Source organism: Heliangelus exortis, chromosome 24, assembly GCF_036169615.1.
Source record: "Heliangelus exortis chromosome 24, bHelExo1.hap1, whole genome shotgun sequence".
NCBI classification, from domain to species: domain Eukaryota; kingdom Metazoa; phylum Chordata; class Aves; order Apodiformes; family Trochilidae; genus Heliangelus; species Heliangelus exortis.
In genome coordinates, this window is record NC_092445.1 from 2,354,494 (window position 1) to 2,381,786 (window position 27,293).

Below are 27,293 nucleotides of genomic sequence, written 5' to 3' on the forward strand. Positions count from 1 at the left end.
CCCCAGCCCAGGCTGCTCCAAGCCCCATCCAACCTTGGACACTGCCAGGGATGGGGCAGCCACAGCTTTCCTGGGCAACCTTTTGGAAAGGTTTTGCCCACAACTTGGGCAGCTTTTTGGAAAGAAAAGTGAGGAAGAGGACACGTGGCATATCATGCAACCAAGAGGCAGCTGCTTTGAGGCAGTGTGTGAAGCAGCTCTTCCATCCCGAGCTCAGTACAGTCAGGCACGAGTTCAGCAGAGGAAAAACAAAAAGCCAGCTGCAATGTCAAAGCCTTACTGTTATGGCTTTCATCTTCTTCCTCATCTTCCTCATCTTTGTACAGGATGGGTCCCTCCGAGTCAGAGTCGCTCATCCCTTCGTCTCCTTCCTGCTCCTCTGGCAGGACCTGGGGTACCAGTTTGGGGATGATTGTGACAGATGGCACATCCCCAATGTACACACGAGGGCCTGGATTCTGCTCCTCTTCCTGGTCATCTTCTTCCTCATCGTCTGGACTAACGAGAAGCACACAATCACATCTCTTAACACATCCCAGGGGGGGTGGGGAACACCCCAGAGAGCAGGAGGCAGGTTTGGGGGCAGCCCAGGAACCAGAGCTGCAGGAGCAGCCCCAGCATCCTGCACCATCCCCTCCCTCCAGAGCACAGGGAGCTGTGGCAGAGGAAATGCCAGAGGCAGGGGCTGTGCAGAACCAAAGAGCCCTCTCACCTCCTGCCTCTGGGATTTTTGGGTTGGATTATAACCCTTTCTTTTCTCACTTCTGTTTTGCAAAATGAAAGGCCCCGGATGGATGAAACCCAGGACCTTGTTTTCTCTGGTCCTGGCACCGTGTTTGTCTTTTAGAACCCATTTTCCTTTGGGAGCACTCAAACCCCAGAGCTAAATTCAGAGGGAAGATGCACTGACCCCCTAAGATGCTAAAAGACAGATTCAGCCAAGAGGCAAAATGGCTTCTAGGTTGTTGGGAAAAAAAAAAAAAGTAAGGAAAGAACCCACCCCTGCCCTTCAGGAAGAGGGAGCACAGGAGCTACTCACACTTTGAGCATCTCGATGGTGACAGGCAGGGACCTTGTCCTGCCCAGGGTGCTGCTGTCTTCTCCAAAGCCATCGTTCTCAAAGAGCAAGGAGTGAGCCCTGTGTGAGCCCTCAGGAGGGGGGGTGACAGGCAGGGGACTGGCCAGAGCCTGCTGGATACGGATGTGCAGTGGGAGCTGGGGCAGACGAGGCAGCAGGGGAGGGTCCCCAAATCCTTGCTCTGCTGTCCTCTTGGACACTTCCAAGGACTTGAAGTCTTCAGGAGGAGGAGGAGGAGTCTCTTTGGGTAGGTCCAAGGAGCGTGGAGGGTCCGGGACAGGGGTGGAGAGAGGCAGGGGCATGCGTGGAGGTTCAGGGGGGATGTGGGTGGGCAGTGGTGGGGAGGGGGGAGGGGGGGGGTACACAGAGGTGATGTGCATGGGCAGCAGGGCAGGACGGGTGGCTGGCACTGTCCTGTCACTGGGGGGCTTGGAAGGGAGGGCAGCATCTGGGGTGGTGTTAGGCAGGAGGCCTCTTTTGGGGGGGAGAGGAGGGGAAGGCTTGGATAAGGTTGTACCACTGGTTATTGCTTGAGAAAGTTCAGCTGAAAAGAAAAACAAACAAACAAACAAATGCCACTAAAAGGTTTAACAAGGTGCTTTCCAGGTAGCAGTGTGGAACATTCATGGCAAAGCTCTCAGACCAAGCCATCTCAGCTGCTTTGCTGCTCAAACACAGTTGCCAGAAAGAAGCAGGTTGCAAACCTCCTGTTTGTCCCTCCTGCAGCAAAGGTTACGACTTGGAAGAGCAGCCTGAAACAAGGAGGCTGGGAGAGGGCTGAGCCTCCTGCTGCTTTGGAGAGAGAGAACCAGCACCAGCCCTCAGGTGACAGCAGATGGAGCTCCCCCAGCTCAGCCCCAGCCAAGGAATGCAGAGCTGTGTCTGGTAGCCAGAGTGATTCTTTACAGCATCACTTTGCAAAGGAACCTGAGACATCCAGGACACCCCAGACTCTGTGTTAATGGCTCCGTTCCACATGAAAAAACCCCAAAACTTTTGGGGATGTCTCGCTCAAAGGTAAAGGCCAGAACCTGAAGCACTGTGCTCTCCCCATCCCATTCCTTCAGCCCCAGCCCAAGGACACCACCAGCACCTCCTGCCCCTTCAGGCCTGAGGTTCTGTCCCTAAAGCCCCATATAAGCTTCTCCCACAAAATAAATAGCAAAACTCCCAAAATAGTTCACGAGCCTTGAGTTTTTCTGCTGTGTGATGGAGGAGAGAGAGAAATGGGGATGGAAATTCCCCTTCCAGCAAGGAATCTCAGGTTCCTAGGGAAGAATTGGCACCACTGCTGACTGCTCTTGCTTCACCACTTTGTAGCTTTTCCATTCACCCACCGAGGGCTCCTGGGGCTTGCAAAAGATTTGCCCACCTGCCTGCAGAGATTTCCCTGCGATTTCCTGCAGATTTCCCTGCGGTGGCCCCAGGATGGAGCCGGGAGGAATCCACAATCCCAAAGACCACCAGAGGGTGCTGCAAGCAGGGAGTGTTCCCCCGAGATAAGGCTGCCCCAACAGGAGAGAGAGAGACAGAGAGGTGGGCACATTTTTGGGATGTTTTGCATTTTCAGACTTTTCCCCTTGTAGATTAAAGGCCAAGATTGTGCAAAACACTGAGTGCCCACAGCTCCAGCCCAGAGGGATTCCAGTGTCTCCAGAGGGATTCCAGTGTCTCCAGAAGGATTCCAGTGTCTCCAAGGGGTGCTCCATGCTTGGCAGGACCAGGCTTGGTCACTTTTGGGTAACAGTGACAGATTTTGGGAGGGACCAAGCAGCTGGGAGAAGGGTTTGGGTCTCCTCTGAGACCCTAAAGGGTTGGGTGCTGCTCTAAAGCACCCTCCTGAGCCAGCTTGGCCCCTTTCAGTGGGACAATCCCAGCACAGTGACTGCCACCACACCTGGGGACATGCCACCACACCTGGGGACATGCCACCACACCTGGGGACATGCCACCACACCTGGGGACATGCCACCAATGGGGACAGATCTGCTGCCCTTAACACAAGCCCCACAGCAACTCTGGCTCCCAAAACCTGTCCCTGGCACCCAGCACTGGGGCTGCTGCCAAGCACCCAGCACCCTTTGCCCTCCTTGCTTTTTGAAGCTGATGCTGATTCATTTCCCCACTGCCCAAAAAAGTGCTTCCTGAGCCTTGTTTTTCCAGCTACTGCATCACCCCTCAGAACTGCTCAGAGAATGAACCTCAGGGAGCATCTTCACCAGAGAGAAGAAAGGAACCATCTGCTCCTTACAGTCCTCCCCTGCCTCAGGTTGGAAGAGCAGCACAAAAGCAGAAGACACACGCCCTGGGTCAGAGAGCTCCAACTCCACAGCAGCACAGCCAGGACTGCACGTGCAGCTCTGTCCTGCAGAGCCTTTTCTGCATCTCCACTCTCACCCAGGAGACCAAAAGAGGGGTTGGATGATGCTCTCCTCCCCAGCCCCCAGTCCACAACTGTGTTTTGGGGGAGAGAAGCAGGCTGGGGCTGAATGTCTGGTTGATAAACTGCTGTTTCTGTTGTCTTCAACCTCTTTTTTTTGCTTTTTTTTTTTTTTGTTCCACAAGTACCTCCTGCAATTAGCTCAGGGGCATTTCAAATACCATCTGTGATGTGTGCAAGCAGCTTAAAGAAAACAAGAAAGTATTTTATTGAGTGCTCAGGCCTGGTCAGACTAATCAAGCTGGTCTGGCATACAGTGTTAATACCATATCAAGGCCACTTGTAAAACCTGCTAGAGCAAGGAGAAGCCCTGAGCACAACAGAGGTGCAGTTTGTCCTGAAAGCAGTGGCCCAGGCTCCTTCAGGTGGTAACTTACACCTGATCCTTCACCACACACCAGGCAACACCTCTTCCAGTTTCTGTGCTGTCTGCCTGATGGTCCCAGGATCCTCCCTCCTGGGCTGCACCATCCCCAGCTGAGCAGCTGAGCCAGGAAAGAGGAACAGGCATGGACTGGGTGGAAATTGTCTCATTTACTCCATCTCTAATGCATCTGTAAGACCTCAAACTCCTACAGAGAGCAGGGGACTCACTCAGCTTTAAGAAACAATCCCCAGATCTTGTGCTCAGGGAAAAGAAAAGAGTAAATGTATTGATCTCCCTGTGTGGGAGGATTCAGCTCAAATTACAGTTGAGCTGATGGGGTAAGACTTACAGATTTATTATGGCAACACCTTGGTCACAGACCCTGGAGAAGGTGCTGGGTAGAACCAGGGGAGCCTGAATCATCCCTGCCAGCTCCTGGTGTCTCTGCACCAAGGATAAACTGTGTGGCACAGCAGTGACAGCCAGGACAGCCACTGTTTGGTGTGATGTGGATTTGCTGAGGTTTGTTTTTTGCACAGACCAGCTGAAAGCATCAATTCTTCCTGACCACAAGTCTTGCAAAGCAAAAAACAAACAAAAAAAACCCAAACCTCATAAAAAAACCCCAAACCTCTCCACCAATCCCAGCTGTGCACAGCTAAATCCCAGCCCTGACATCTTCTGGCTGCCAGAGAAATGCCTTCCCCTCTCCTTGCACCACCCCAGCTCCAGCCAAAAGCAGGCAGGGCTTCCCTCCTGCAGGTGGCTGCTGGAAACCCAGACACCTGACAGATGGGATGGGCTTTGGGCAGAAACTCCAGGAATTCTCAGCACACACAGAGCTGAACACCAGCACAGCTTCTGCCCCCAGCCTGGACTGCAATTCCTGATCCAACAAACAGCTCTGTGGTTTAGGATGCACGACAGCCACACCACAAATCCTCCCCTCTGAAGGGAAGAGGCTCTCAGAGCAAGCTGCAAAACATCTCAGGGTGCCAAAAGAAGGAAATCAACCCAGCTGAGGGGGGCACTTACCTATTACTGAGGTGCTGTTCCTGTTGACAGGTTTGGGAGGAGGGACAGGAGGCTGCTTGGCAGGGGCTGTGCTGGTTGTACTCGTGGGAGCAGTAGTGTTGGCACTGGCGAGAGCAGGGGGCAGAGTCCTGGGGGCTGGGGAAGGGGCAGCAGTGGGATTTGTCACTGTCTTTGTCACCACAGGGGCTGTGGAGGAGGGAGCAGTTTTTGCAGTGCTGCCGGAGGGCGTCGGGTCCTTCGCTGGAGCTTCTGTTCCCTCCTGGGAAGTTGGGGGAGGTCTTTTGGGAGGAAGCAGAGGTTGTCTGGGGACATACAGATCCTGAGGTGGTTCCAGTTCAGGCCCAGAGTGGCTGCTGGAGGAGCCTGCAAAGTGAGACAGTTTGGTTGGAGACCGGAGGGCCGGGAGAGGGGTGGGAAGAATCAGGTGAGAGCTCAGAACAGGTCCTGGGAGAACCTGAAGCAACTGATTTTGCACCCATCTGGTTTCTTACCCTGCCTGTTCTTTGGTTCCTCAGCTGGAACAGGCTTCCTAAGGCTGGATGGCTTTGTGGCATCTTCCTCCTGGCTGGCCAGGTTACCAGCCCCAGGCCCACCGATGGGGACTGTGTGGCCGTTCTTCAGGGCAGGTGGGTTCAGCTTGTCTGGGTCTTCCCCATCTGCAAGGGGATGGGAGGGGAAAGAAGCAAAGAGAGAACACTCAGAAAGCACAAGACAGAGGAGAGATGGCTGTGAACTGTCAAGGATCCACACCAGCTTCTCTCTGGCTTCCAAGACAGCTTGTCTTCAGCTTACCTTCTGCAGAGGAGAGCACAGCAACACCAAGCTGGAGCTGAGAGCCCTTGATTTCATCAAGTAAAACAGTACAGCCCTGTACCCCAGCAAATGTTTCTGCTTCTTCAGCAGCCTCACAGTCCACCACCTTGTTTAGAAAGAACCCTCCTGCAGTTCAGAGCAGGAGGTGCAGTGCTGGGCCACAGCCCAGGAAAGCTGCAGCAGCAGTTAAAAACCTCCAGCAGCTTCTGGGCCTCCCCACAATCACCCAAATTCTCTGCTGCTCTAGAGAATTCAACACTAGCAAAGTGCATGTGCAATCACAGATTTTGATAAAGTCTTAAAATTAGTTCAAGGACCTCTTTCTGTCCTGTATTTAGCACAAAAAAAAAAAAAATCACTGCTCTATCCAAAGCATCTCCCAACAGTGTGTATTTCCTCACTTTTTACCTTTGTTTAAGTAATCTGTAATAAAACCTCTCCAGAATCTGATGTTCATCTTTACAATTTCTTTTTGGGCAACAAAGAGTTGCCCAACTGTTAGATGCAAGGCCTCTCTCAGAAAATAAAACATCCTCTTTCAGCCCCTGCTCTAGAGAGCACTTAAAGCCCTGATCACAAGGAGGAAATCCTCAACCACTCTTTGTCCCTGTAATTGTTCTGACAGGACAAACTCTTGACAAAATCCAACTTAGCATCCACTGGAATGGGGCACTGCCCACTCAGACTGCTCCCCCACTCAGGAAAACTCAAATACATCCCTAATTTGATTAAAAACCCTCAGTGTTTTCAGCCTCAGTGTTTTCATCTCTCAAGCAGCTGCAGTCTATGACTCTGGGCCCTTCCCAGCTGTCAGACCCCAGCACATTTTTACTCTGATTTTTAATGCTTTATTCCACTGCCCTCTTCACCTCTCCTCTCCCCACCAAGGTACCACCTCACCTTCCCTAACCTGATGTTCTTCAGAAGCTGAAAGCAAAGATGCCAAGAGGCCAAAAGCTCCCCAGGACTTTCTTTGCTGCAAAAGAACATTAACTGCCCTAAGAGCCAGTTTTAGAAATCCCAAACACAATAACCACCCATCCTATGACTGCCCCAAGTGTCTTAACCTCACAGAAGGGATTAGGATAATGTGCTTTTTAATCTAACCCTCCTGACAACACCAACTGCTCCCTCATTCCCTGGGCCTGCACTTGCTCCAGATCATAACCATCTTCTGCTCCTTAAGCCAGATCAGATGACTCCAAATAATTCCATCTCTTGGCCATGCTTCTGTTACACCCTTTGGAAGGTCTCTCCTCTGTCATCTCTAGCTGGAAGTTTGTTACCCAGAGCCTTTGATGTCTCTCCCAGAGTTTCATCCTGTGACCTCATACCCTTTTGTACCCTGCTGAACTCTTCCTCCAGCCCAGCATTTACACCCTCAGCTGCAAACAACTCTGCTCAGACTTTTCCTCTCACTTTTCCTTTCAGTGCTTTGGTTTGAAAAGCACTTTTTTTTTTTTTTTTTTTCCCTCACCTTTGCTTTCCCACTTGCCACCTTCCTTTGGATAACCCTGAGATGTGCATCAGGCAGCACAGCTTCTGCACCACAGCTTTGGGGGTGCAAGGACACAAAGCCACCCAGTGCCACCCAGCCTCTGGGACACAAAGCCACCCAGTGCCACCCAGCCTCTGGGACACAAAGCCACCCAGTGTCACCCAGCCTCTGGGCTGCTCTCCCACCACATGGTCCTGGCCCCTTGTCCTGTGCCCACACCACCCAAGACACAACCAGGTGACTGGGTGCTGAACTCATCTGCCTGAAAAATGATTTGACCAGGATGGTTCCAACTCAATCAGGAAGGACAGAAAAGGGGCCAAGACTTCTCTGAGAGCAGGACAAGCTTGGGAAGCTCAGCTGTGGCTATGACACCATGAAGCTCCTCACCTGTAACTTTTTGAGGGAACAGCCTTACCCAGGCAGCTCAAAAGTCAGCAGTTGGTTTCTTTCTCTAAAGCCTCTGAAGTGTGACCAGAGGAAGCTGAAGTGTGAGGGAGGAGTTGAGCAGCACAGGACAAGGTGGCCGGAGTGGGACGTGGAGAAGAGGGACAGGATGGGAAGTGAGACACAGAACACCCCTTCCCTCCCCACTGCCAGGAAGATGTCCAGGAAAATCATTTTGCTCTCTTAGCAACATCTTCCCCCAGGCTGTTTTCCTTGCCAGGTGCAGACATCAGGCCAGAGAGTGAATTGGAAAGGGTAAACCAGAGAGGAACCACATTAGTTAAGAGAGTCCTTACATCTGTCTCCCAAAAACAGAAGGGCTGCAAGGGTGAGGTTCTGCCAGAGATCAGCTACACAGAAGACAGACAGGAGGAGAAGTTCATTTGCAAGACTCACCCTGCTCAGGGTCTTCCAACAGAACCCCTCTTTTTACCAGCTCCTCTCTTGGCTTTCGCATAGAAATCTTTCGTTCTAAAACTGATATTAAATTGAAAAAAAAGCACTCAGAAAACAGGGTGAATAAAAAGGTCAAGAAGACACTTTTTTTTTTTTTTTTTAAAGGGATCCTCTGGAGGAAATAAAAGGGCTTCAAATTTCACTGTTTTTCACAGGGATTAAGAGGAGGGAGGAGGGCCTGCACGTTCAGACCTGCCCTTCACACCAGATTGGTGATGGTGGAACAAACCCTCCCTCCCCACAGCTGCTCGGGGAGGTTCCTTCCAAGAAAGGAATTTGTTTGTCTGAAACTACTGCTCCATGGCCAGGTGTTTCTGGAGAGATTGCAGGTACAGTCACCAAAAGTCACATTTGGGTTCCTACATCTGTCACCACTCAGGTTTGGGACAGCAAACCCTCCTCACTGGCCAGATGGCCACGGGGAGGCTGCCCAAGCAGAGGAAGGGACTCCCACCCAACCCCCATATTGCTCACCTTCTGAAGTCTCCTTAAATTTGTCACTGCTTTTCTTTTTCCTCCACTTCCAAGGTTTGAAGATCTTGCCAAAGCCAGAGAACTTGCTTTTCCTCTTGGTGGGAGGTGTGGTGTCACCAGATTCCAACACATCTACCCCCATGGTGGCATCAGAGGGGGGGTGACGATCAAACTCTTCTGCTGCAGGGTAAAGAAGAAAGAAGTTACCTTGGGAAAGGGGAGAGAAGGAAGGGAGAAAAGGAAGGGAGAAGGAAGGGAGAAGGAAGGGAGAAGGAAGGGAGAAGGAAGGGAGAAGGAAGGGAGAAGGAAGGGAGAAGGAAGGGAGAAGGAAGGGAGAAGGAAGGGAGAAGGAAGAGAGAAGGAAGAGAGAAGGAAGAGAAGGAAGAGAGAAGGAAGAGAGAAGGAAGAGAGAAGGAAGAGAAGGAAGAGAGAAGGAAGAGAGAAGGAAGAGAGAAGGAAGAGAGAAGGAAGAGAAGGAAGAGAGAAGGAAGAGAGAAGGAAGAGAAGGAAGAGAAGGAAGAGAAAGAAGAGAAAGAGAGGAAGAAGGGAGGAAGGGAGGAGGAAGGGAGGAGGAAGGGAGGAGGAAGGGAGGAGGAAGGGAGAAGGAAGGGAGGAAGAAGGAAAGAAGAAGGGAGGAATAAAGGAGGAAGAAGGGAGGAAGAAGGGAGGAAGAAGGAAAGAAGAAGGGAAGGGAGAAGGGAAGGGAAAAGGGAAGGAAGAAGGGAAGGGAGAAGGGAAGGGAGAAGGGAAGGGAGAAGGGAAGGGAGAAGGGAAGGGAGAAGAGAGAGAAAGGAGAGAGAAAGGAGAGAGAAAGGAGAGAGAAAGGAGAGAGAAAGGAGAGAGAAAGGAGAGAGAAAGGAAAGAGAAAGGAAAGAGAAAGGAAAGAGAAAGGAAAGAGAAAGGAAGGAGAGAGAAAGGAAGGAGAGAGAAAAGAAGGAGAGAGAAAGGAAGGAGAGAGAAAGGAAGGAGAGAGAAAAGAAGGAGAGAGAAAAAGGTCCCTTGGTCCATCTCCCCCCTCCTGCCCCTCGCCCGCCGGGCAGCACTGATGCATGTTCATGCAGAAAATGCAGCAAACCTCCATGCCTGCAGGTAACCCCCCAGCATTCCACTTGGGGGAAGAGAGAGGGGGGGGGTGTTTCTGGTGTTAAGAGTGCAGAGGTAAGAGAGTTTCTGAGGAGAGCAGGATTAGTTGAAATCCCCAGGAACACACAAAGGCTTCGCCGCCGCTCCTCAGCTCCGGTTGGAAGCGACTGGTGCCAGTCACAAGGAGTTCCCTGGACACAAACACCCTCCTGGCTGCAGAGCTGGGGTTTCTGACTGTCTTCACACCCCCCCAGGAATTACCAGGCCCAGGACAGCAGCTCTACGTGTGAGCACTTTGCCTCCCTCTGATTTTTTTTTCCCCACCCCTCTATAAATAAACCCTGCAAAGCCGGCCAAGAGCAACAGCTCCACAGGAAAGCAACACAATGCAGGCTTGCACTCCACCTACTGTACCCAAAAGTCTCTTGAGAACAACACCAGAAGGACAGGGAGGAGGGAAAGGACACGCAGAAAAACCCCAAACCTCAACTTGCTGCAACCACCACGACAAAAGCTCCTAAAAAATGAGCGAAGCAGAACCCGAGCACAAAACTCTGAACTGGTCCCTGTCCTGCTCTGCCTGGTGCTGCTGCTGCTGCTTTCTGGGGATGGGATGGACCATAAGGGAACATTTCCAGCAGAATCTAGCAATGCCTGCAGAAAAAAAAAATTGGAGTGTGCAAAACCTAAGTGAAACCCTCCAGACCAAGAACTCCCCCCTTGGCTTCAGCACTGCCCAAAACAGGAGCTGGGGAAAAGATGGAGAATTGGGAACGGAGCCCTCCAGGCTTCCCCAAGTCCTGCCAGGAAGGAGAAACCACGTTCCAGCAATTTATTCCTCAGCTCTTAACATCCCAGAGTTTGCAAAAGCCTTGTGGGATCAAAAAAGAGCTTTCAGTCAGCTTCAGGCAAGGCTGGATGAAAAGAAAAGACACCTCCTGGGTCCTGTGGAAAGTTCAGCCAAGAATCCCATCTCCTGAGGCTGAGAGATTGGGAAGGGAATTTTAGGGAAAAGTCATTTTGCATCTGGGATGAAGAGCTAATAACCTGGCTGCTCCATCCTACAAATATCCACTGTGGATATAGGGAGTGAGATGGGAAAAAGCAAGTTTCTTTCAACACAGGGAAGAGGAATAAAAACCAAACAGGTTAAAAAAAAAAAAAAAAGAAAGTTGGCTCTACCTGCAAGCCTGGAGTGCTTCCTAGCAGGAAGGTTTGGACTCCAGGAAGAATCAAGCCAGGGGAAGCTGGGGACAAGCTGTGACACCCTGCAGCACTGCAGGACAGGCAGAGCCCAAGTGTTCAGTGTGAGCACAAATGAAAATGGAAAATCACTGAGCAAGAGGAGAAAAAAGAGTGAGAGAGACCATGCCAGCAGCACAAGGACAGCCAGAGAGTATTGCAGGAGCCTCCAGATCACAGAGAAATGCAATCTTTAACCAAATGATGAAGAAAACCAGCCCAGAGCTCAGGTTCATCAAGAGGCCAGAGTGCTAACCAGCAAAAAAATATTATTTTCAAGGCTAATTGTGGCCATTTGGGACTTTGCCTAAAACTTGGTGACCTTTCCAGCTCTGTTCAGGTTTCTCTCAGGACTCTGGATTTCACACAGTGCTGGTTAATGTTTGGTTAATGGGTTTTTTTCCTGCTTGGTTGTATTTATTTATTTTTTAAAATCAGCCCCCCTACCAGCAAGCTCACTCAGTGAAAAGCTGATGCCAGGCAAAATTTCTTTGAAAAAGCAAGATCAGTTCAGCATCTGAGCCACTTCTTAAAAAAAAAAAAAAAAAAAAAATCCAAAAACCTGGCTTCATAACAGGGGAGAAACTGGGTAGAAAGTAACACACAAGATGCCAGCACTCAGCACTCATCTGTGATTTTCTGACGGAGGGAGAGTGGGTGGAAGTGGGGACCAAAAAAAAAAAAAAAAAGCTTTTCAAGTTCCCAGAAACCCAAAAAAAGAATTGTCTGGATGTTTTGAGGCCCTTTCTTCAGAGAAAGCCCTGGAGTTGTAGATGTCATTCTAAAGAGCAGCATTCACTCTGCTCACCAGAGCGTTCCCAAAGTTTTCCAGGCAGGGAAAACTGCTTGCCAGGCACAAGCTGGGGACTGAACTTGGATCCCAAGTGCCAGGCAAAGGCATTTCCCTCATCATCCCAAGGAAAAGTGTTGAAGGCAGTTGTCCCAAGCTCACTTCATCCCCATCCCATCCCTGAATTCCTCTCTGGAATGCAGCTTCAGCTCTGCTGTCACCCCAGGTGTCAGAGTGCTGCACTAAGCAAAAGAAGTGATTAAAAATAAACTCAACCATCAGGTCCCTGGGTTCATAAAGCAAAACCTCAGCACACTCTGATGAAGCCATTTCCAATCAGAAGGAGACTGGTGAACATTCCCTGCCACGGGCAGCTCGGGAGAACCAGAGGACAGGGAGCAGGAAACCCAGCACAACCCCAAAAAAAACCCAAAGCAGGAAGGAGAGGAGGAAAGCCCAAAGGCAAATTGGACTCTGGGCAGAACCTTTTCAGCCCAATTGAGCTGTCAAACCAAATACCATCCCTGGGTGGAGTTCCAGCCCAGGTGCCTGAGTGGCATCAGCTTCAGGTTTCACCCCAGCTCTCCAGCACCTGGTGCTGGGCATCAGGGCTTGCTCAAGAGGCAAATTCTTCCTTTTGCTGATTTGGGATCATTTTGGTGCCTTCAAACACCCCCACCAGAGACAGAGGTGTTGTTTACCCCTAAACCCACAACCCAAAGCATTTTGCAGAAAAAAACTCCACGCCTGGCACTGAGCAGAGGGAACATCCCCAGCTACCAGAGGGTAAAAGACACATAAAAAGTGATTTCTCTTCCCAGTACAAACTGGGATTCCTTCTGCCCAGCTCTGCTTCTCCTGCCCTTCCCAGCACTCTTCCTTTTCCCACCCGGACACAGAGATTTAAAGCAGGCTGTTGTGATGCAATTAGGAATTAACATTTACTGCTAATTAGTGGGTGGATCTGCAGCTGTAGGTGTGCTTTACCCATCTGCATTTAAAAAAAAAAAAAAAAAAAAATCCTCATTGTTCAGCGATGGGTCATGGGAGATAATGCTCACACTTCCTCAGTAAAGGACCTTCCCTTCCCTTCCCTTCCATTCACAACCAATTCCCAGCTCCAATTTCCATGAAATGGTGCAGAGACACAGCTCTTGTCCAGCCTGATTTCACTCTGGAAGGAGCCTGGGGAAGGTGGAGTCTCTGTGCCTGCTTCTTGCTCTGCTTCCCAAGGTCCAGGAGGGTCTCTGAGCAGCTTGGGATGTAAGAAATTCCTCCTTGTCCCAATCTTGCACTGGGAAACTGCTAAGGGACCCCAGCACAGTGCAAGGAAACAAGAAAGAGGAAGAAAAAAAAAACCCAACAAAACAAAACGAAGGAAAGCCAAAACAAAACCAAAACCAACCAAAAAAAACCCAAAACAGAACAAAACAAAAAAACAAGCAAACAAAAAAAAACCCAAAAAACAAAAACCCAAACCCAAAAAACCCAAAAAAACTCCCAAAAACCTGGACTTCAAGACTTCAAGGGAAGGGTGAGAAATGTCAGGAAGCTGATGTCCTCCCCCAACCCTTCCTGAGCACCTTGGTAAAACCTCCCCCCTGTGCCAGGCTGGAAAACCCACTTAAAATTTATGCAAAAGGTGAAATGAGGTCACAGCAGCCGAGGTGAACCCAGCACTGTCCTCACTGGAAGGTCAAGAGCTCACCAACAAGCAGGGCTCTGTTCTGCTCCCATGCCACAGCACGACCTGCTTTAACCTTTCCATGGAGTGTTCCCTCCAGGAAAGGGACCTTGGAACAGGGAGAGCCCCCCAGAGCCCACCTGGAGCCAGGATCTGCACCAGAGCTGAGCAAAACTCCAGAAGAAAAGATTTCCTGCAATTTCTGCCCATCACCCCAGGCAAACACGGGTGCTGCTCCTCAAAGTGTCCTGGGAGCACCCAACCTGCTGGGACAGAACCCCAGGACCCAACTGGAGGAGAAATTGGGCTGGAGAAGGGAGAGAACCCTGGGCTGCTGACTTCCAGCTTCCTCCCCAGAACCTGCTGCCAATTCAGCTCTTCCTTCTTGAACACTTTTCCCGTTCCAGGAAACCAAGGAGGTGACTTGGAGCTGTTTGAACAGCAGGTCTGTGTTCCCCCAAAATGTTTAGACTGAAGCAGCCTGGGGAAATGTCACCAAATTGGCAGAGCCTGGAGACACAAGAAGGCAGAAAGCTCCAGCAGTGCCAAGCAGCACAGCCTGCAATCCCCCACCAGTATGCCCAACCAACTGGTCTGGCAAACCCTCCCCTGCTACACACGTTCCCAACTCCACTCTTCCTGTTAAATTGCAGGTGGAAAGGGAAAAATTACAAAAAAAAAAAGCCAAACAAAACTCCTCTCCCACCACACTTTGTGTTAGGTACAAACCGTCCTGCCAGAACATGGGTGGTGTTGAGCTGCTGCTATTTTTTGGTTTTTTTTATTCCAGAGAAAACCATTTCAGTGGAAGAAACCTTTGTCTCATCGTGGTCATCTGCTCCCAAAGCTTTTGTCAGGCTTGGGGTTGCTGCTCCAGTGGGAGATGGTGAAGCTTTCACTGCCACCACTGCTCTCAGCAGGTGAAACCACCATGGGGCAAAGGGAAAACCAGGCAGCTGACCTCTAGGAAATACCAAGATAGAAATGTGATGGTTTCATGGGCACACTCTGGGTCCAAGGGAGGAAAAACCATCCTGAGCAAACACAGTTAACCCTCATCTTCGAGCCCCACATCACCCTTTGGTACAGCAAGTGGCCCAGAAAGAGGCAGAGCAGGAATGGAAGTGCCAATGTGAAGAAAGAAAAAGAAATTAAAGAAATTAAAGAGAAATAAAAAGAATTTCTTTCATTAAGGATTACCTCTCCCAGGGGAGGTATCTGCAGCAGCACCTGAGAGAGCAACACTCCTGATGCCACAGTACAATAAAAAAATGGATTCCAAGCTGCAGCTGGTGCAGGTCACTGAGAATCAGTCCTGATGACTTTTTAAACCATTTTAGACTCAGGCCACACATCAACAAAAAGCAGCCTGGCTCTGGAGAAGTTTTATTTTGTTCTTAACTAGCACACCATAAGCTAAAAATCACTTCAAGACCCTAAACAAAGCAAGACTTGAAAGCTGTGAGGAAATTAAAGGCATCCCAGGGGCTGACAATTCCCATCACAGTCCTGCATGCCTGGGAACTCCTGGTTTCCAGTGTCCCTGAAGAAAATGTCACAATCCTTTAAGGCTGAGGGGTCAGTGAGTGCCAGGACAGAACTGCAAATGGGAGCTGCTGGGAAAAGCCTGAGAAGATGCTGCTCCTCTCCCTGAAATCTCTCTGCAGACACCCAAGGGCTGCAGGAGCAGAGTGACTCCACAGGAAGGTGCATCTCACCACCTCCTGCACCCACAGCTCTCTTTGCCCCAGTCCTTTGCAGAGATTTAAGAGCTGTTCAGTTCCACCTTCATTAAAAGAGATCTTAAAGAGATCTTCATTAAAAGAGATCATTAAAAGAGATCCTGGAGCAGGTCCAAAGGAGGCAACTGGGCTGGTGAAGGGATCCAGCACAGATCCTATGAGGAGAGGCTGAGGGAGCTGGGGGTGTTGAGGCTGGAGAAGAGGAGGCTCAGGGGAGACCTCATCACTCTCTCCAACTCCCTGAAAGGAGGTTGGAGCCAGGGGGGGGTTGGGCTCTTTTCCCAGGCAACTCTCAGCAAGACAAGAGGGCACAAGAGGTCTCAAGTTGTGCCAGGGGAGGTTTAGGTTGGACATTAGAAAGAATTTCTTTCTGGAGAGGGTGCTCAGCCATTGGAATGGGCTGCCCAGGGAAGGGGTGGATTCTCCATCCCTGGAGATATTTCAAAAGAGCCTGGATGTGGCACTCAGTGCCATGGGCTGGGAACCACGGGGGGAGTGGAGCAAGGGTTGGACTTGATGAGCTCTGAGGTCCCTTCCAACCCAGCCCATTCTAGGATTCTGATTCTATGACCTTCACAAAGGGAAGGAGAACCCATCAGCATTTTACTTTACAACTGGACCTGCCCAGTGTGTAAATCACCACCTTGGGTCAGATCCTTTCCACCTGCAAAGCACAGCTCAACCAAAACCTGACCCATCTCTCACTGCAGCAGTTCATAGAGGATTTCCACAAATCCCAGGAGTTTCCCTCCAGAAGGAGCTCCTGGGGCAATGCTGTCTGAAGGTTCCCATCAGACAGAACTGCAGCAGTGGGGCTGAGCCACAGCAAAACTTCACTGAGAGCACCTCCAAACACTTCTGTTCATCACCTTTATTTTCTGAAGTCACCCCCTGAAGTTCTACGACCCCACAAGCCCAGAGGGTGCAGCAAAAGCTCCTGCTGAGAACGTGGCTGCTCGTGACACCTGTGAGGAGATCACAGCCCAGACCTGGGACCCTCCCTCTGCCTTGCAAGAGCCATGGGACAGCAACAAACCAGTGTTGAAGCACAGGCTGGAGAATAATTCAGCTCCATCTCCAGTTTTGTTGTACCAGGCAGAGAGGGAAGAACCCAAAAAAGCTTTGGAAGCAGAGCCACAACTCAAAAAAAAAAAAAAAACAAAAAAACAAACAAAGCCTTTTGAAGGGAAACACTCTGAAGGTTAAAGTATTAAAGACAACAACAAAAAAAGCACTTTTGGTAAATGTTTCTTGCTTAAATGTTTCTTGTTTCCTATAACAGCTTTCCAAACTTCAGGGCTGTTTCCTGAATGGGCCAGGGGAGATGTGAATCCTGACCTTAAAACACTGTGGTCACCAACCAGCCTCCAAAAGTCCCAATCCTTGGCTTCCCTGCCTTCTGTACATTTCTAATCCCCATCATCTTCACAAGACTTTGATTTTCAGCAGCATCCTGCTGAAGTTAATACAAAAAAACCAAAAAACCAACCATAAACCAACCATCCCTTCAAGTTCCCAATTCACTCAGTGGCCACGATGCAAGCTCCGCCGTGAAGAAAACTTCAGATTGCAACTGAGCAGGGGGGAAAACACCAAATCTGATGGCATCCAGGAAAAGGACAATGTCACTACACCAACCCCTGAATTTTACCACCACATCTGGTGTCTGACAAGAGCAAGAGCCTGGGACTGACTGGGTTGGCTTCTAACAGTGCCTGAATCCAAGAAGATGCTTTTATCTCCATGGGCAGTGGGAAGAAGACTGAAGTTCTGCTTCTCCCTTCCCCTCTCTCAATACCACTTATTTTTAGCAGCTCTTGAGCAGGATTTGGTGGACTGAACAGGGGGCTGGGAAGAGAAAATCACTGCTTGAATCCAAGCCATGAAAATTCTTCGCAGGTTCAAAGTTACAAAGGTGAAAAAGAATGAAAAATAATTTAAAAAAAAGATAATAATAAACGTGCGTCGGAGGGAGCTCTCCCTGTGCAAGTGTCAAGTGTTCCTCTAAAAATCTGATAATCCCACTTTAGGGATGAGAAAAAGCAACTCAGCCCAGGGAGCTGCCAGCAAGAGGGTCGGAGATAAAAGGAGGAAGGCAGAAGGTGTAAAGTCTCCTCTGAGAGTCCCAGTGCTGGGAACAGAGCCCTGGAAATAACATTGCCCTGGAAATAACACTGCCCTAACCCAGGGCTACTTCAGGACCTCAAGGGAGGTTGTGTTTGCTCCCAGTTACCCAGACACTGGGCAGGGTCAAGAGAGACAAGGACTGGGAAGCTGACTGCCCAGCCCCTTCTTCCTCCCCAACTCCTCCAGCTGCCCCCAAACCTTTGGGACATCCCATCCAAAGAGGGAATTCTGGGCAGCTTTGATCCAGGCAGACCATCAGGACTGGTTCCTGCCCAACTCAAGTGATTTTTACCCCTGTCCCAGCACTTTGTAAATGTATTGTCCCTCAACCTGCCCATGAAGGCAGAGCCTGTCCCTAAAACCCCCCAGACCAGGACGTGTTGGGGGTGACACGAGTAAGGGAGGAAGGAATTTAAGGAAAAAAAAAAGTTATTTCTCTGCTTTCTCTTCCAGCCAAGCACAGGTTACACAAAGCCCACATTCCACTCCTCCTGACTCCTCCGTTTCACCTGCAACCCTGCCCTGCCACAGCCCCAAAGTTTCCTCTGAATCCCTTCCCCTCCATTACTCACCCGAAGCAGCAGGATTTACCGGTCGGGAGAAGTGTGGCTGCCCCATGAGATGATTTTTTTTTTAAATTTTTTTTTTTTGCCTAAAGAGTTCTCCGAGGGGAAGGAAAAAAAGCAAAAAAAAAACCCCAAAAAACCCCAATCCAACCAAAAACCCCGAGAGAGAGAGCACTTTGAGTCCTTTATAAAATGATAAATCCACTCTTGGGCTGAGGAATGAGCCCGGGGATGGAGGCAGCTGCAGACTCTGAGGACACAAGAAAGGTGCTGGTGGGTCCCGCGTGGGTTCTGCTCTCCCCGGAGCCCATGGGAGGGCACTTGGGTCTCCTGAGTGGCTGTGGGTGCCAGCTCCCTTCTCGCAGGAATGCCTGTCATTCCAGAGCCCCAGCTCAGGAAGGGGAGGAGACAACCGAACCAGGCTCCAGCCACTGAGCTGCAGCATCCAAATCATCAACACCCCTCGGCTCCTTCCTGGCACGGACTCGAAGCAAGAAGAAAGGGGGAAAAAAAAAATTAAAAAAAAAAAAAAAATTAAATAAAATAAAAAGAGGAAAAGGCGTGTTCTGCAACACCCCAAAAGACAGAGGGGTTTTGGCCCCCCAGGATGGGCTGAAGGAGGTGAAGAGGATGGATGGGAGATGGATGGTCCTGGGCTGCAAGAGGAATTTCCAAGCAAACTCCCTGAGCTGATCTGCATCCAGCCAGAGGTGTCATAAAACTCCAATTTCATTGCAGCTCCTCTCCTCACTTAGCAGGAAGAAGGGAGGAGCAGGGAGCGTGGCTCCTCTTCTCATTTAAATGGGACAAAAGAGAATTTAAATTCAGCAAGAAACAGGAAGGGTTTCTTTTTTATTTCGGGCGGCACAGCTCGATAGTTACAGTTACAAGAATCCCCCCCTCTGCATCTGCATCACAAGATCTCTGGAGTTTTTATTTCTATACCTATATCTGTATCTATACAGATCCACCTGGAGTCTTTAGGTTTTCACCCAAAATTTGTGTTACTGAAGCCACAGCTGATTTCCAACCCCTGCACACCCCGAGGTTCATCTCAACTCCTGGAGGGGAAAAGATAAAAAATGCTTTTCAAAACCCCCACAAACTCCCTTGCAGCATCACACCAGTCAGTGCCTATGATCAGGAACCTGAACCCAGCTGACACAGCCAGGTTTATAGGAAAAAGCAGATTTCAACACCCCAAGATTTGCTGCAGGTCCCTTGTCCCCATGGCAGTGGCACTGAACATCACTGGGACAGTTCAGGACAAGCTCCCTACTGCAACAGGAGAGAAAAAACCCCAAATCTTCTGTTCTGGGAAACAACAGACCCCAAGATTGTCACCTGGGAATGCTCAGTGCTGCCCATCAGTCCAAGCAGACACCCAGGGCCATTCCCAGCTGCATGGGGCAGTGAGAGACCAAAAAGCCACCAAAGAACAGACCAGAGGGAAGAAAGTAGTTCTGAAATTAATAAAACTCCACCTAAGCCACAAACACACCTGGAAGATGATGCTCTTGGTGCCTTCACTAACATACCAGAGATGCCAGTGTGCAAAATCCTCCCCTCTGAAACCCAGCTGTAAAAACATGGGAGGGAGCAGGACAGCTCTGCACCTTCCCAACCCTGCACCAGCACCCTGCTCCTCCTCACAGAATCCCACATTGATTTGGGTTGGAAGGGACCTTAAAGCCCCCCCAGTGTCCCCCCTACCATGGGCAGGGACCCCTCCCCCAGCCCAGGGTGCTCCAAGCCCCATCCAACCTTGGACACTGCCAGGGATGGGGCAGCCACAGCTTTTGGGGGAACCTGGGGCTCAGCACCCTCACCCCAAAGAATTTCTCCCTCATGTCCAACCTCAATCCCCCCTCTGCCATTTAAAGCCATCACCCCATCATCCCATCACTCCAGACCCTTAGGAACCCCCTTATTATGGGGTTTCATGCTCAGCACCATCAACTTCATCCCTGCACTGAGCTGGGCTCCAGCTGGGGTGACAGAGAAACACCCCCCACATCTCTGTCCTAAGGACCCCCAGCCTGCAAGAGGCTGAGATTTCATAAAATCATCCAATCCCAGACTGGTTTGGGTGTGAGGGGACCTTAAAGCTCCCCCAGTGCCATGGGCAGGGACCCCTCCCCCAGCCCAGGGGGCTCCAAGCTCCATCCAACCTTGGACACTGCCAGGGATGGGGCAGCCACAGCTTCTGGGGGCACCCTGGGGCTCAGCACCCTCACCCCAAAGAATTTCTTCCTCATGTCCAACCTCAATCCCCCCTCTGCCAGTTTAAAGCCATCACCCTTTGTCCCATCCCTCCAGGCCCTCATCCCAAGTCCCTCCCCAGCTTTCCTGGAGCCCCTTCAGGCACTGGAAGGTGCTCTAAGATCTTCTCTTCTCCAGGCTGAACAATTCCAGCTCTTCCAGCCTGGCCCCAGATCCTGTCTGTGGCCTCCTCTGGACTGTCCCCAATGTCCTGCTTGTGTTGGGGGGCTCCAGAACTGGACCCAGTTCTCCAGTACCCATCCTGACCCCATCATCCCCATGGCCAGGAAGAGCAGGGCTGCAGGAGCAGGTGGAGGAGCAAGGGATCAGCAGCCACACGGGGGTGGAGGAGCAAATAGCTCTCTCCTCCTTCACAGGGAACACATGGACATTCCTGGAAGTATTTCTGCTCTTCTCAGCCTCCCACCACCAGACACCTCTGTGCTCAGAAGGGCACCCAATATTTTCTGTCTGCTCAGCCACAGCAGTTGAGCCTTCCAAGTACTTGGGATTTTCATTGGGATAATTTAGCATCCTGATTCCTGGGCGTGCTCCACCTCATTGAAGACTTCTTTGCTCTGACACAAAGAAAAAGCCATTTTAAAGCCATTTAAATAAGCTGCCATCTGGCAGAGACCCACAGAGTTTGGAGATAGAGGTTGGAAGGCTTCTCCCCAGCCTGTAAATCAGCTGTCCCACTTGGAAAGAGGTCTGGAAAAAATATCCCTGCATCTGGGAAGGTTACAGAATGCTCAGCACTGCATCCAGACTTCCAAGGAGGTGAAAGCCATTGCATTTTTTATTGCATTTGCTGTGAATTAAGAGTGCAGAAAGCTCTGCTGCAGTGCAGATGACCCAGAGCTGCAAAATCATCTGCCCAAGCCCTGATTTCTGCATTACTGAAACATGAGCCCAAATTTCCACCAGAGAGATGTAAATGAACTCATTTAAATCCCCTGTGGCCACAGTCCAAGAGCAGGTAAACAGTTACCCAGGCTCTGGTGTCAAGTGCAAAGGCATTTGCCTTTAAGTTTGTAGCAGGAACATTAATATTTGCCTCTGAAACTCAGGATTTTGGTGACTTGATGATGTTCTGAGGTCCCTTCCAACCCCTACTTTTTGGGATTCTGTGATCCTTTGGGATGTATCAGCCACAACGCTTTCCTCTTTGGGATAGAAAGAAGAAAACCTCTGCTAGAGGAGGGTTGAGAAAACAAGGGCAGTCAACAAATGCCCCAAATTCCCCTAATAATGGAGAAGGACCATCTGACTTAGCTGTGCCCAGCCAGGAGAAACCAGAGCAAAGCTTTTCCTCCTCAGGGAGAAGTGAAGACTTCCTGAGAGCTGGGAACAGCAAAAAGCTTCCTACAGGGAGCTCAGAAAAGGATACAGCTGATTGTATCCCCCCCCACACCCCTCAATATTTTTTCCTAAAAATGTAGTTAAGCAAGAAATCCCACTTCCCTGAAAATATTACAGGATTTCAGGAGTCAGTTGACTCAAACAAAACAAGAGGACAACCGGATCCAGGCAGGGAACGCCCAAGAAGTGGAGTCCATTGCTTTCCTCTGGAAGTTTCATTTCCTCTCCATCCAAGCCCATCAAAACCCCAGCACTCAGACACCAACACTCTGTTTGTCTCCAGTGGGAAAAGGAATTCCTGGGGCTTGTTTCACTTGAGAAGTCCAAGGAAAGCCCTAATGAGCACCAAGATTGGCTCCTCTGACCTGAAGGCACCGAGTGCCCACAGCTCAGCTCCCCCCAAGCTGGAACTCCCCATCCATCAGGGCTGACTCAGGCACTGAAGTTCCATGATTCAAGCTGTAGGAACATGAAACAGGATTCTTGCATTATCCCAGTCCTGTAGCCCAAGCTGTGGAGTTCAAACCAGTGGTACTGGGTGTTTTCCTTTAGAACCCAGCAGCAGCAGCAGCTCCAGGATGTCAAAAAAGCTCTTTTGCCTTCCTTGCACCCACCTGAAGTCCTCCCACAGAATCAGAGAAGCTGCTGAGTTGGAAGGGATCATCAAATCCAACCCCACCACAGGCCTGTGGTACCATTTCAAGGAGAGCAAACCAGGAGGACCAGGACTTTGGATGTGTTCCCCCAACATCTGCAGCAGCAACCCTCAGCAGCTCTGGCAGAGCTGAAAAATTATATTATATATAATATATGTAGCAGCTCTGGCTACCTAGAAAGATGAACAGTTCTGGGCTGTGATCCAAAATAAGAAAAAAAAGAGCATGTGGAAGAGTTATTAAATATGACAGCAGGGCAAGGGGCAGCAAGAGGGTAGGAAGCTGGGCAGTGAGTCTGAAAGGGCAGCAGCCAATGCAAGGTGACGTTTTTCCTTTCTCCTTGCATGGCATTAAAAATCAGCCCCTGGTGGGGAAATGGGAAAATGGTTTATTTATAAGGCAGCTTTTGCATCACGTGGTGTAGGTTCTGTGCTCCTCCAAAGGAAAGGGCGCTGGTTGGGATGAGACAGAAAAGTGAGGTAACTGCTCCTCAGCCCCGTGATTTCCTCTGTGCTTCCTGTGACATTTCCAAGAGGGAAACTCCTATTTCCCACAGCATTCCAGTCCCCTTGTCCCCACCAATTAGTCAGCTTCTGGATCTCAGAAAGCAAAGGGCAGCAGATCCACCACGCCAGGGACTCTCCTGGTGGTGGGGAAGGAAGGGGAGCAGGCAGTGCCCCCCAGCAGCCCAGATGTTGAGCACAGCTGGAGGAAGAGCACTGCAACCTCTGCCAAGGAGGGGAATCATAGAATCCTAGAATCCTAGGGGTTGGAAGGGACCTCCAAAGATCATCTAGTCCAACCCCCCTGCCAGAGCAGGGCCCCCTAGAGTACATCCCCTAGGAACGTGTCCAGGTGGGTTTTGAATGTCTCCAGTGAAGGAGACTCCACAACCCCCCTGGGCAGCCTGTTCCAGGGCTCTGTCACCCTTACAGTAAAAAAATTTTTTCTGATATTCCACTTGAACCTCCTATGCTCCAATTTACACCCATTACCCCTTGTCCTATCACTGGTCACCACTGAGAAAAGCCTAACTCCATCTCCCTGACACTCACCCCTTACATATTTGAAAACATTGATGAGGTCACCCCTCAGTCTCCTTTTCTCCAAACTAAAGAGACCCAGCTCCCTCAGCCTTTCCTCATAAGGGAGATGTTCCACTCCCTTAATCATCTCAGTAGCTCTGCTCTGGACTCTTTCAAGCACTTCCCTGTCCTTCTTGAACTGAGGGGCCCAGAACTGGACACAATACTCCAGGTGTGGCCTCACCAATGCAGAATAGAGGGGGAGGAGAACCTCTCTTGACCTACTAACCACCCCCTTTCTAATGCACCCCAGGATGCCATTGGCCTTCTTGGCCACAAGGGCACATTGCTGGCTCATGGGCATCTTCTTGTCTACCAGGACCCCCAGGTCTCTTTCACCTACACTGCTCTCCAGCAGCTCAGCCCCCAACCTATACTGGGACATCGTGTTGTTCTTCCCCAAATGCAAAACTCTACACTTCCCCTTGTTGAATTTCATCATGTTTCTCCCTGCCCAACTCTCCAGCCTAAGTCTCTCTGAATGGCAGCACAGCCTTCTGGTGTGTCAGCCACTCCTCCCAGCTCAGTGTCATCAGCAAACTTGCTGAGGGTACATTCTAGACCCTCATCCAAGTCGTTGATGAAGATATTGAACAACACCGGTCCCAGTACCGACCCCGCGTGACAGCACATCCAGCCTCAGGTTTAGGAAAGGGAAATAAAAGGTGAGGATGTGGGCCTGGAAAGCTTCGTGGTGGCTGGAGAACAAGGAATCACTGAATTGTCCCAAGATTCTATGATCTTTCTGATTAAATTAAAAGAAGCAGGTGAAAGAAAATTGAGTCCAAAAGGAGCAAAATATCCCCCAGTCCTCTTTTTTTCCAGCACCTTTGAATGAGAGGCAGCTCCCAGCCAGCACTGACACCATCTCATCCTCAGTGCCTCCTCCTCACTCACTGTAATTACAACAAATGCCAAATATTTTCTTGTTTGCTGGTGAGGGAACACTCAGGAATGTAATCTGGAGAAAATTAAAGATTCAGTCACATCTTGGCTAACTTGATCTCTGTGGTGATTCATGGCTCTGCCATCTTTGAGGCCAGGGAACCTCCAAAGCTGACAAACTACTTTTTAGAGCACCTTGAAGCAGCATGAAAAGAAAGACTGATGAGGAGCCAAAGGCAGCACAGATCCAGGACACATTCCAGCAAAGCAGCAGGCATCAAGATATTCCCAACAGTGAAATACTTGGAGGCAGGATACCCATCTGCCACTTCCAGCTATATTATTAGAGCCACGTTAAGCAAAAACAGAGAGAAGAAAATGACATCAATTATTCCATTGTTTAGGGAAAAAAAACCCCAAACAAAACAGGCACAGCATTTAATTTAACTGCTGTTTAACCCTCTTCCACAGACAAACCCCAAGATACCTGGAGGAGAACCCACAGACTGCCAGCACCTCAGGCTTCCCATGGGAAAACACAGGAGATAAAAAATGACAAAACTGACAGAGCTTCAGCCCAAATTAAAAAATTGATCCCTTCTTTCCAACCACTGCCTGGGATGTGCTGTGAGGACTGGTCCAGCCCAAGTACTCAGAGCTCCTCTGAAGCAGGGCAGCTGGACAGCCACATCCCTGGTTGTGTTGGATACCTTCCTGGCCAAACCAAAGGTTTTCCAGCTTTTTTGATTTCCAGCTTTATCCAGATAAAATTCTGGTCAAAATGGAACAGAATTCTCTGGTCTATGCCACCTATAAAACTGCTGGGACAAGCTCTGTTAAGCACTACACTGGAACTTGCAACTTAACAGCCAGAATAACAGTAAATGCCAAAGCTCTAAAATCAGATCCAACTGGAATTAACCCTCAAGAAGCAGCAGAGGATTTAATTCTCCAAGCTAGACTGAAATGCTCAGCTCAGGGTCTGCAGGGCTAGCAGCCCTGCTTTGATTCATGCAAAGATTCACAATCCCAAATTTCTCTTCCTACTTCTAAATCCTTCAGGATCACAAACCCTGAGAGCCTCTCTGGCCACCTGGTAGCTGAAAAAGAAAGGCAGCAAGATTTCTCTGTTTAAAAAAAAAATAAATAAAAAAATCTCTGCAGGTGCACTCACTTTTCATAGCCCAGGATGAAACCTTTTATATAAATATTCATATATAAAATATAAATATATATAAATATATACAATATATAATAATAAGTATAATAATAATTATAATAATCATTCTATTTAAAATTAATAATAATAATAATATATATATAAATATATATAAATATATATAAATATATATAAATATTTCAGGATTTCCTCTGGCACCCCAAAGCTCATTGCAGACACATCACCCTGCAACACCCAGAGCTCCTCAGGCCAAAGCCATTTTTTTTTCCCCCCCCAAATAACTGCCCAAAGCCAGTGCCATCCAACCACCCTTCACTCTCTTGGCTCTTCCCAGGGAATCTTACAAAAGTGCCTTGGTTCAGCTTTTGGAGAACACCCAACATCCCCACAGCACCTGCTCGCCTTTAATTATTGCCCAGGCTGGAAAATCCTGATTAAAATGCAAGTTTGGCACACAAGCTCAGCTTCTGATCATCTCCAGCAGATAGGTTTGGAAGAGAAACCCCAAATTCCCTGCTGCACTTTGGAACTTTAAAGCAAAGGCAGAGAGAGTTGGCTCAAGGCACGTAACTTGGGCAAGAAAAAAAAGACTTTTTCTTGCACTCCCATCGACTGAAAAGTCTCAGGAGATTTGAAACCACAACTTCAGCTTCAGACCCAGGCAGTGGGTTCCAAAGCTTCCTTTCCAGCACCCTGGGTATTTTACAAGCCACTTCTCCCAAGAGTGAATCCACCAGGTAATTACAGGTTTGACCTCTGCCTCTTGCACAAATAATGCCTTTTGAAACAATGAGGATAAATATTTGCCCAATACCAGAAGACAGCTCCAAGAGGAACCATTCCAGTTTATCCACTTTCTGATTCATGTTGATACAAGCTTTATTCTCTATTTAAGGAACAAGATAAGGCTTAGGAAGTTCATCAAGCCAAATATGTTTGCAGAGACCTACCAGGGACCACCCTAAACAGGGGCACATCCAGACCTGGGGTCACACCCAGACAAGAGCCATCAACAAGACATTGAGTGAACCTCAGCCTTGACTCTACAGATTTCCTATTGCTCAACCCCCAAGGTGTCTCCCAGCAGTGGTGAGGATTAGAATCATAGAATCATAGAATCCTAGGGGTTGGAAGGGACCTGGAAAGATCATCTAGTCCAACCCCCCCTGCCAGAGCAGGGCCCCCTAGAGTACATCCCCTAGGAACGTGTCCAGGTGGGTTTTGAATGTCTCCAGTGAAGGAGACTCCACAACCCCCCTGGGCAGCCTGTTCCAGGGCTCCGTCACCCTTACAGTAAAAAAATTTTTTCTGATATTCAACTTGAACCTCCTATGCTCCAATTTACACCCATTACCCCTTGTCCTATCACTGGTCACCACTGAGAAAAGCCTAACTCCATCTCCCTGACACTCACCCCTTACATATTTGAAAACATTGATGAGGTCACCCCTCAGTCTCCTTTTCTCCAAACTAAAGAGCCCCAGCTCCCTCAGCCTTTCCTCATAAGGGAGATGTTCCACTCCCTTAATCATCTCAGTAGCTCTGCGCTGGACTCTTTCAAGCACTTCCCTGTCCTTCTTGAACTGAGGGGCCCAGAACTGGACACAATACTCCAGGTGTGGCCTCACCAATGCAGAATAGAGGGGGAGGAGAACCTCTCTTGACCTACTAACCACCCCCTTTCTAATGCACCCCAGGATGCCATTGGCCTTCTTGGCCACAAGGGCACATTGCTGGCTCATGGGCATCTTCTTGTCTACCAGGACCCCCAGGTCTCTTTCACCTACACTGCTCTCCAGCAGCTCAGCCCCCAACCTATACTGGGACATCGTGTTGTTCTTCCCCAAATGCAAAACTCTCCACTTCCCCTTGTTGAATTTCATCATGTTCCTCCCTGCCCAACTCTCCAGCCTGTCTAAGTCTCTCTGAATGGCAGCACAGCCTTCTGGTGTGTCAGCCACTCCTCCCAACAGGCCAGGGGAAAAGAGATTGTTGTGATGAAAGCAGTGCTTGGGTTTTGT

At 49.6% G+C, this 27,293-nt stretch overlaps 1 protein-coding gene across 11 annotated transcripts in view; it reads right to left on the minus strand.

Annotated features, from left to right (window-relative positions):
- The window catches only part of PHACTR4 (phosphatase and actin regulator 4), a 73,324-nt gene that overhangs the window by 5,917 nt on the left and 40,114 nt on the right, over positions 1-27,293 (minus strand). For 8 of the 11 annotated variants that reach the window (XM_071767827.1, XM_071767824.1, XM_071767831.1 and 5 more), the window contains 6 exons: positions 8,609-8,788; positions 8,075-8,155; positions 5,412-5,576; positions 4,921-5,283; positions 1,040-1,622; positions 281-498 (listed from right to left, as the gene is read on the minus strand). In XM_071767827.1, coding sequence (XP_071623928.1) covers positions 281-498; positions 1,040-1,622; positions 4,921-5,283; positions 5,412-5,576; positions 8,075-8,155; positions 8,609-8,788 — 1,590 coding nt within the window. Of the gene's footprint in view, positions 1-280; positions 499-1,039; positions 1,623-4,920; positions 5,284-5,411; positions 5,577-8,074; positions 8,156-8,608; positions 8,789-9,818; positions 10,347-17,848; positions 18,244-27,293 lie in introns of those variants that run through there. The other 3 variants (XM_071767825.1, XM_071767832.1, XM_071767822.1) reach the window with 3 other exon arrangements.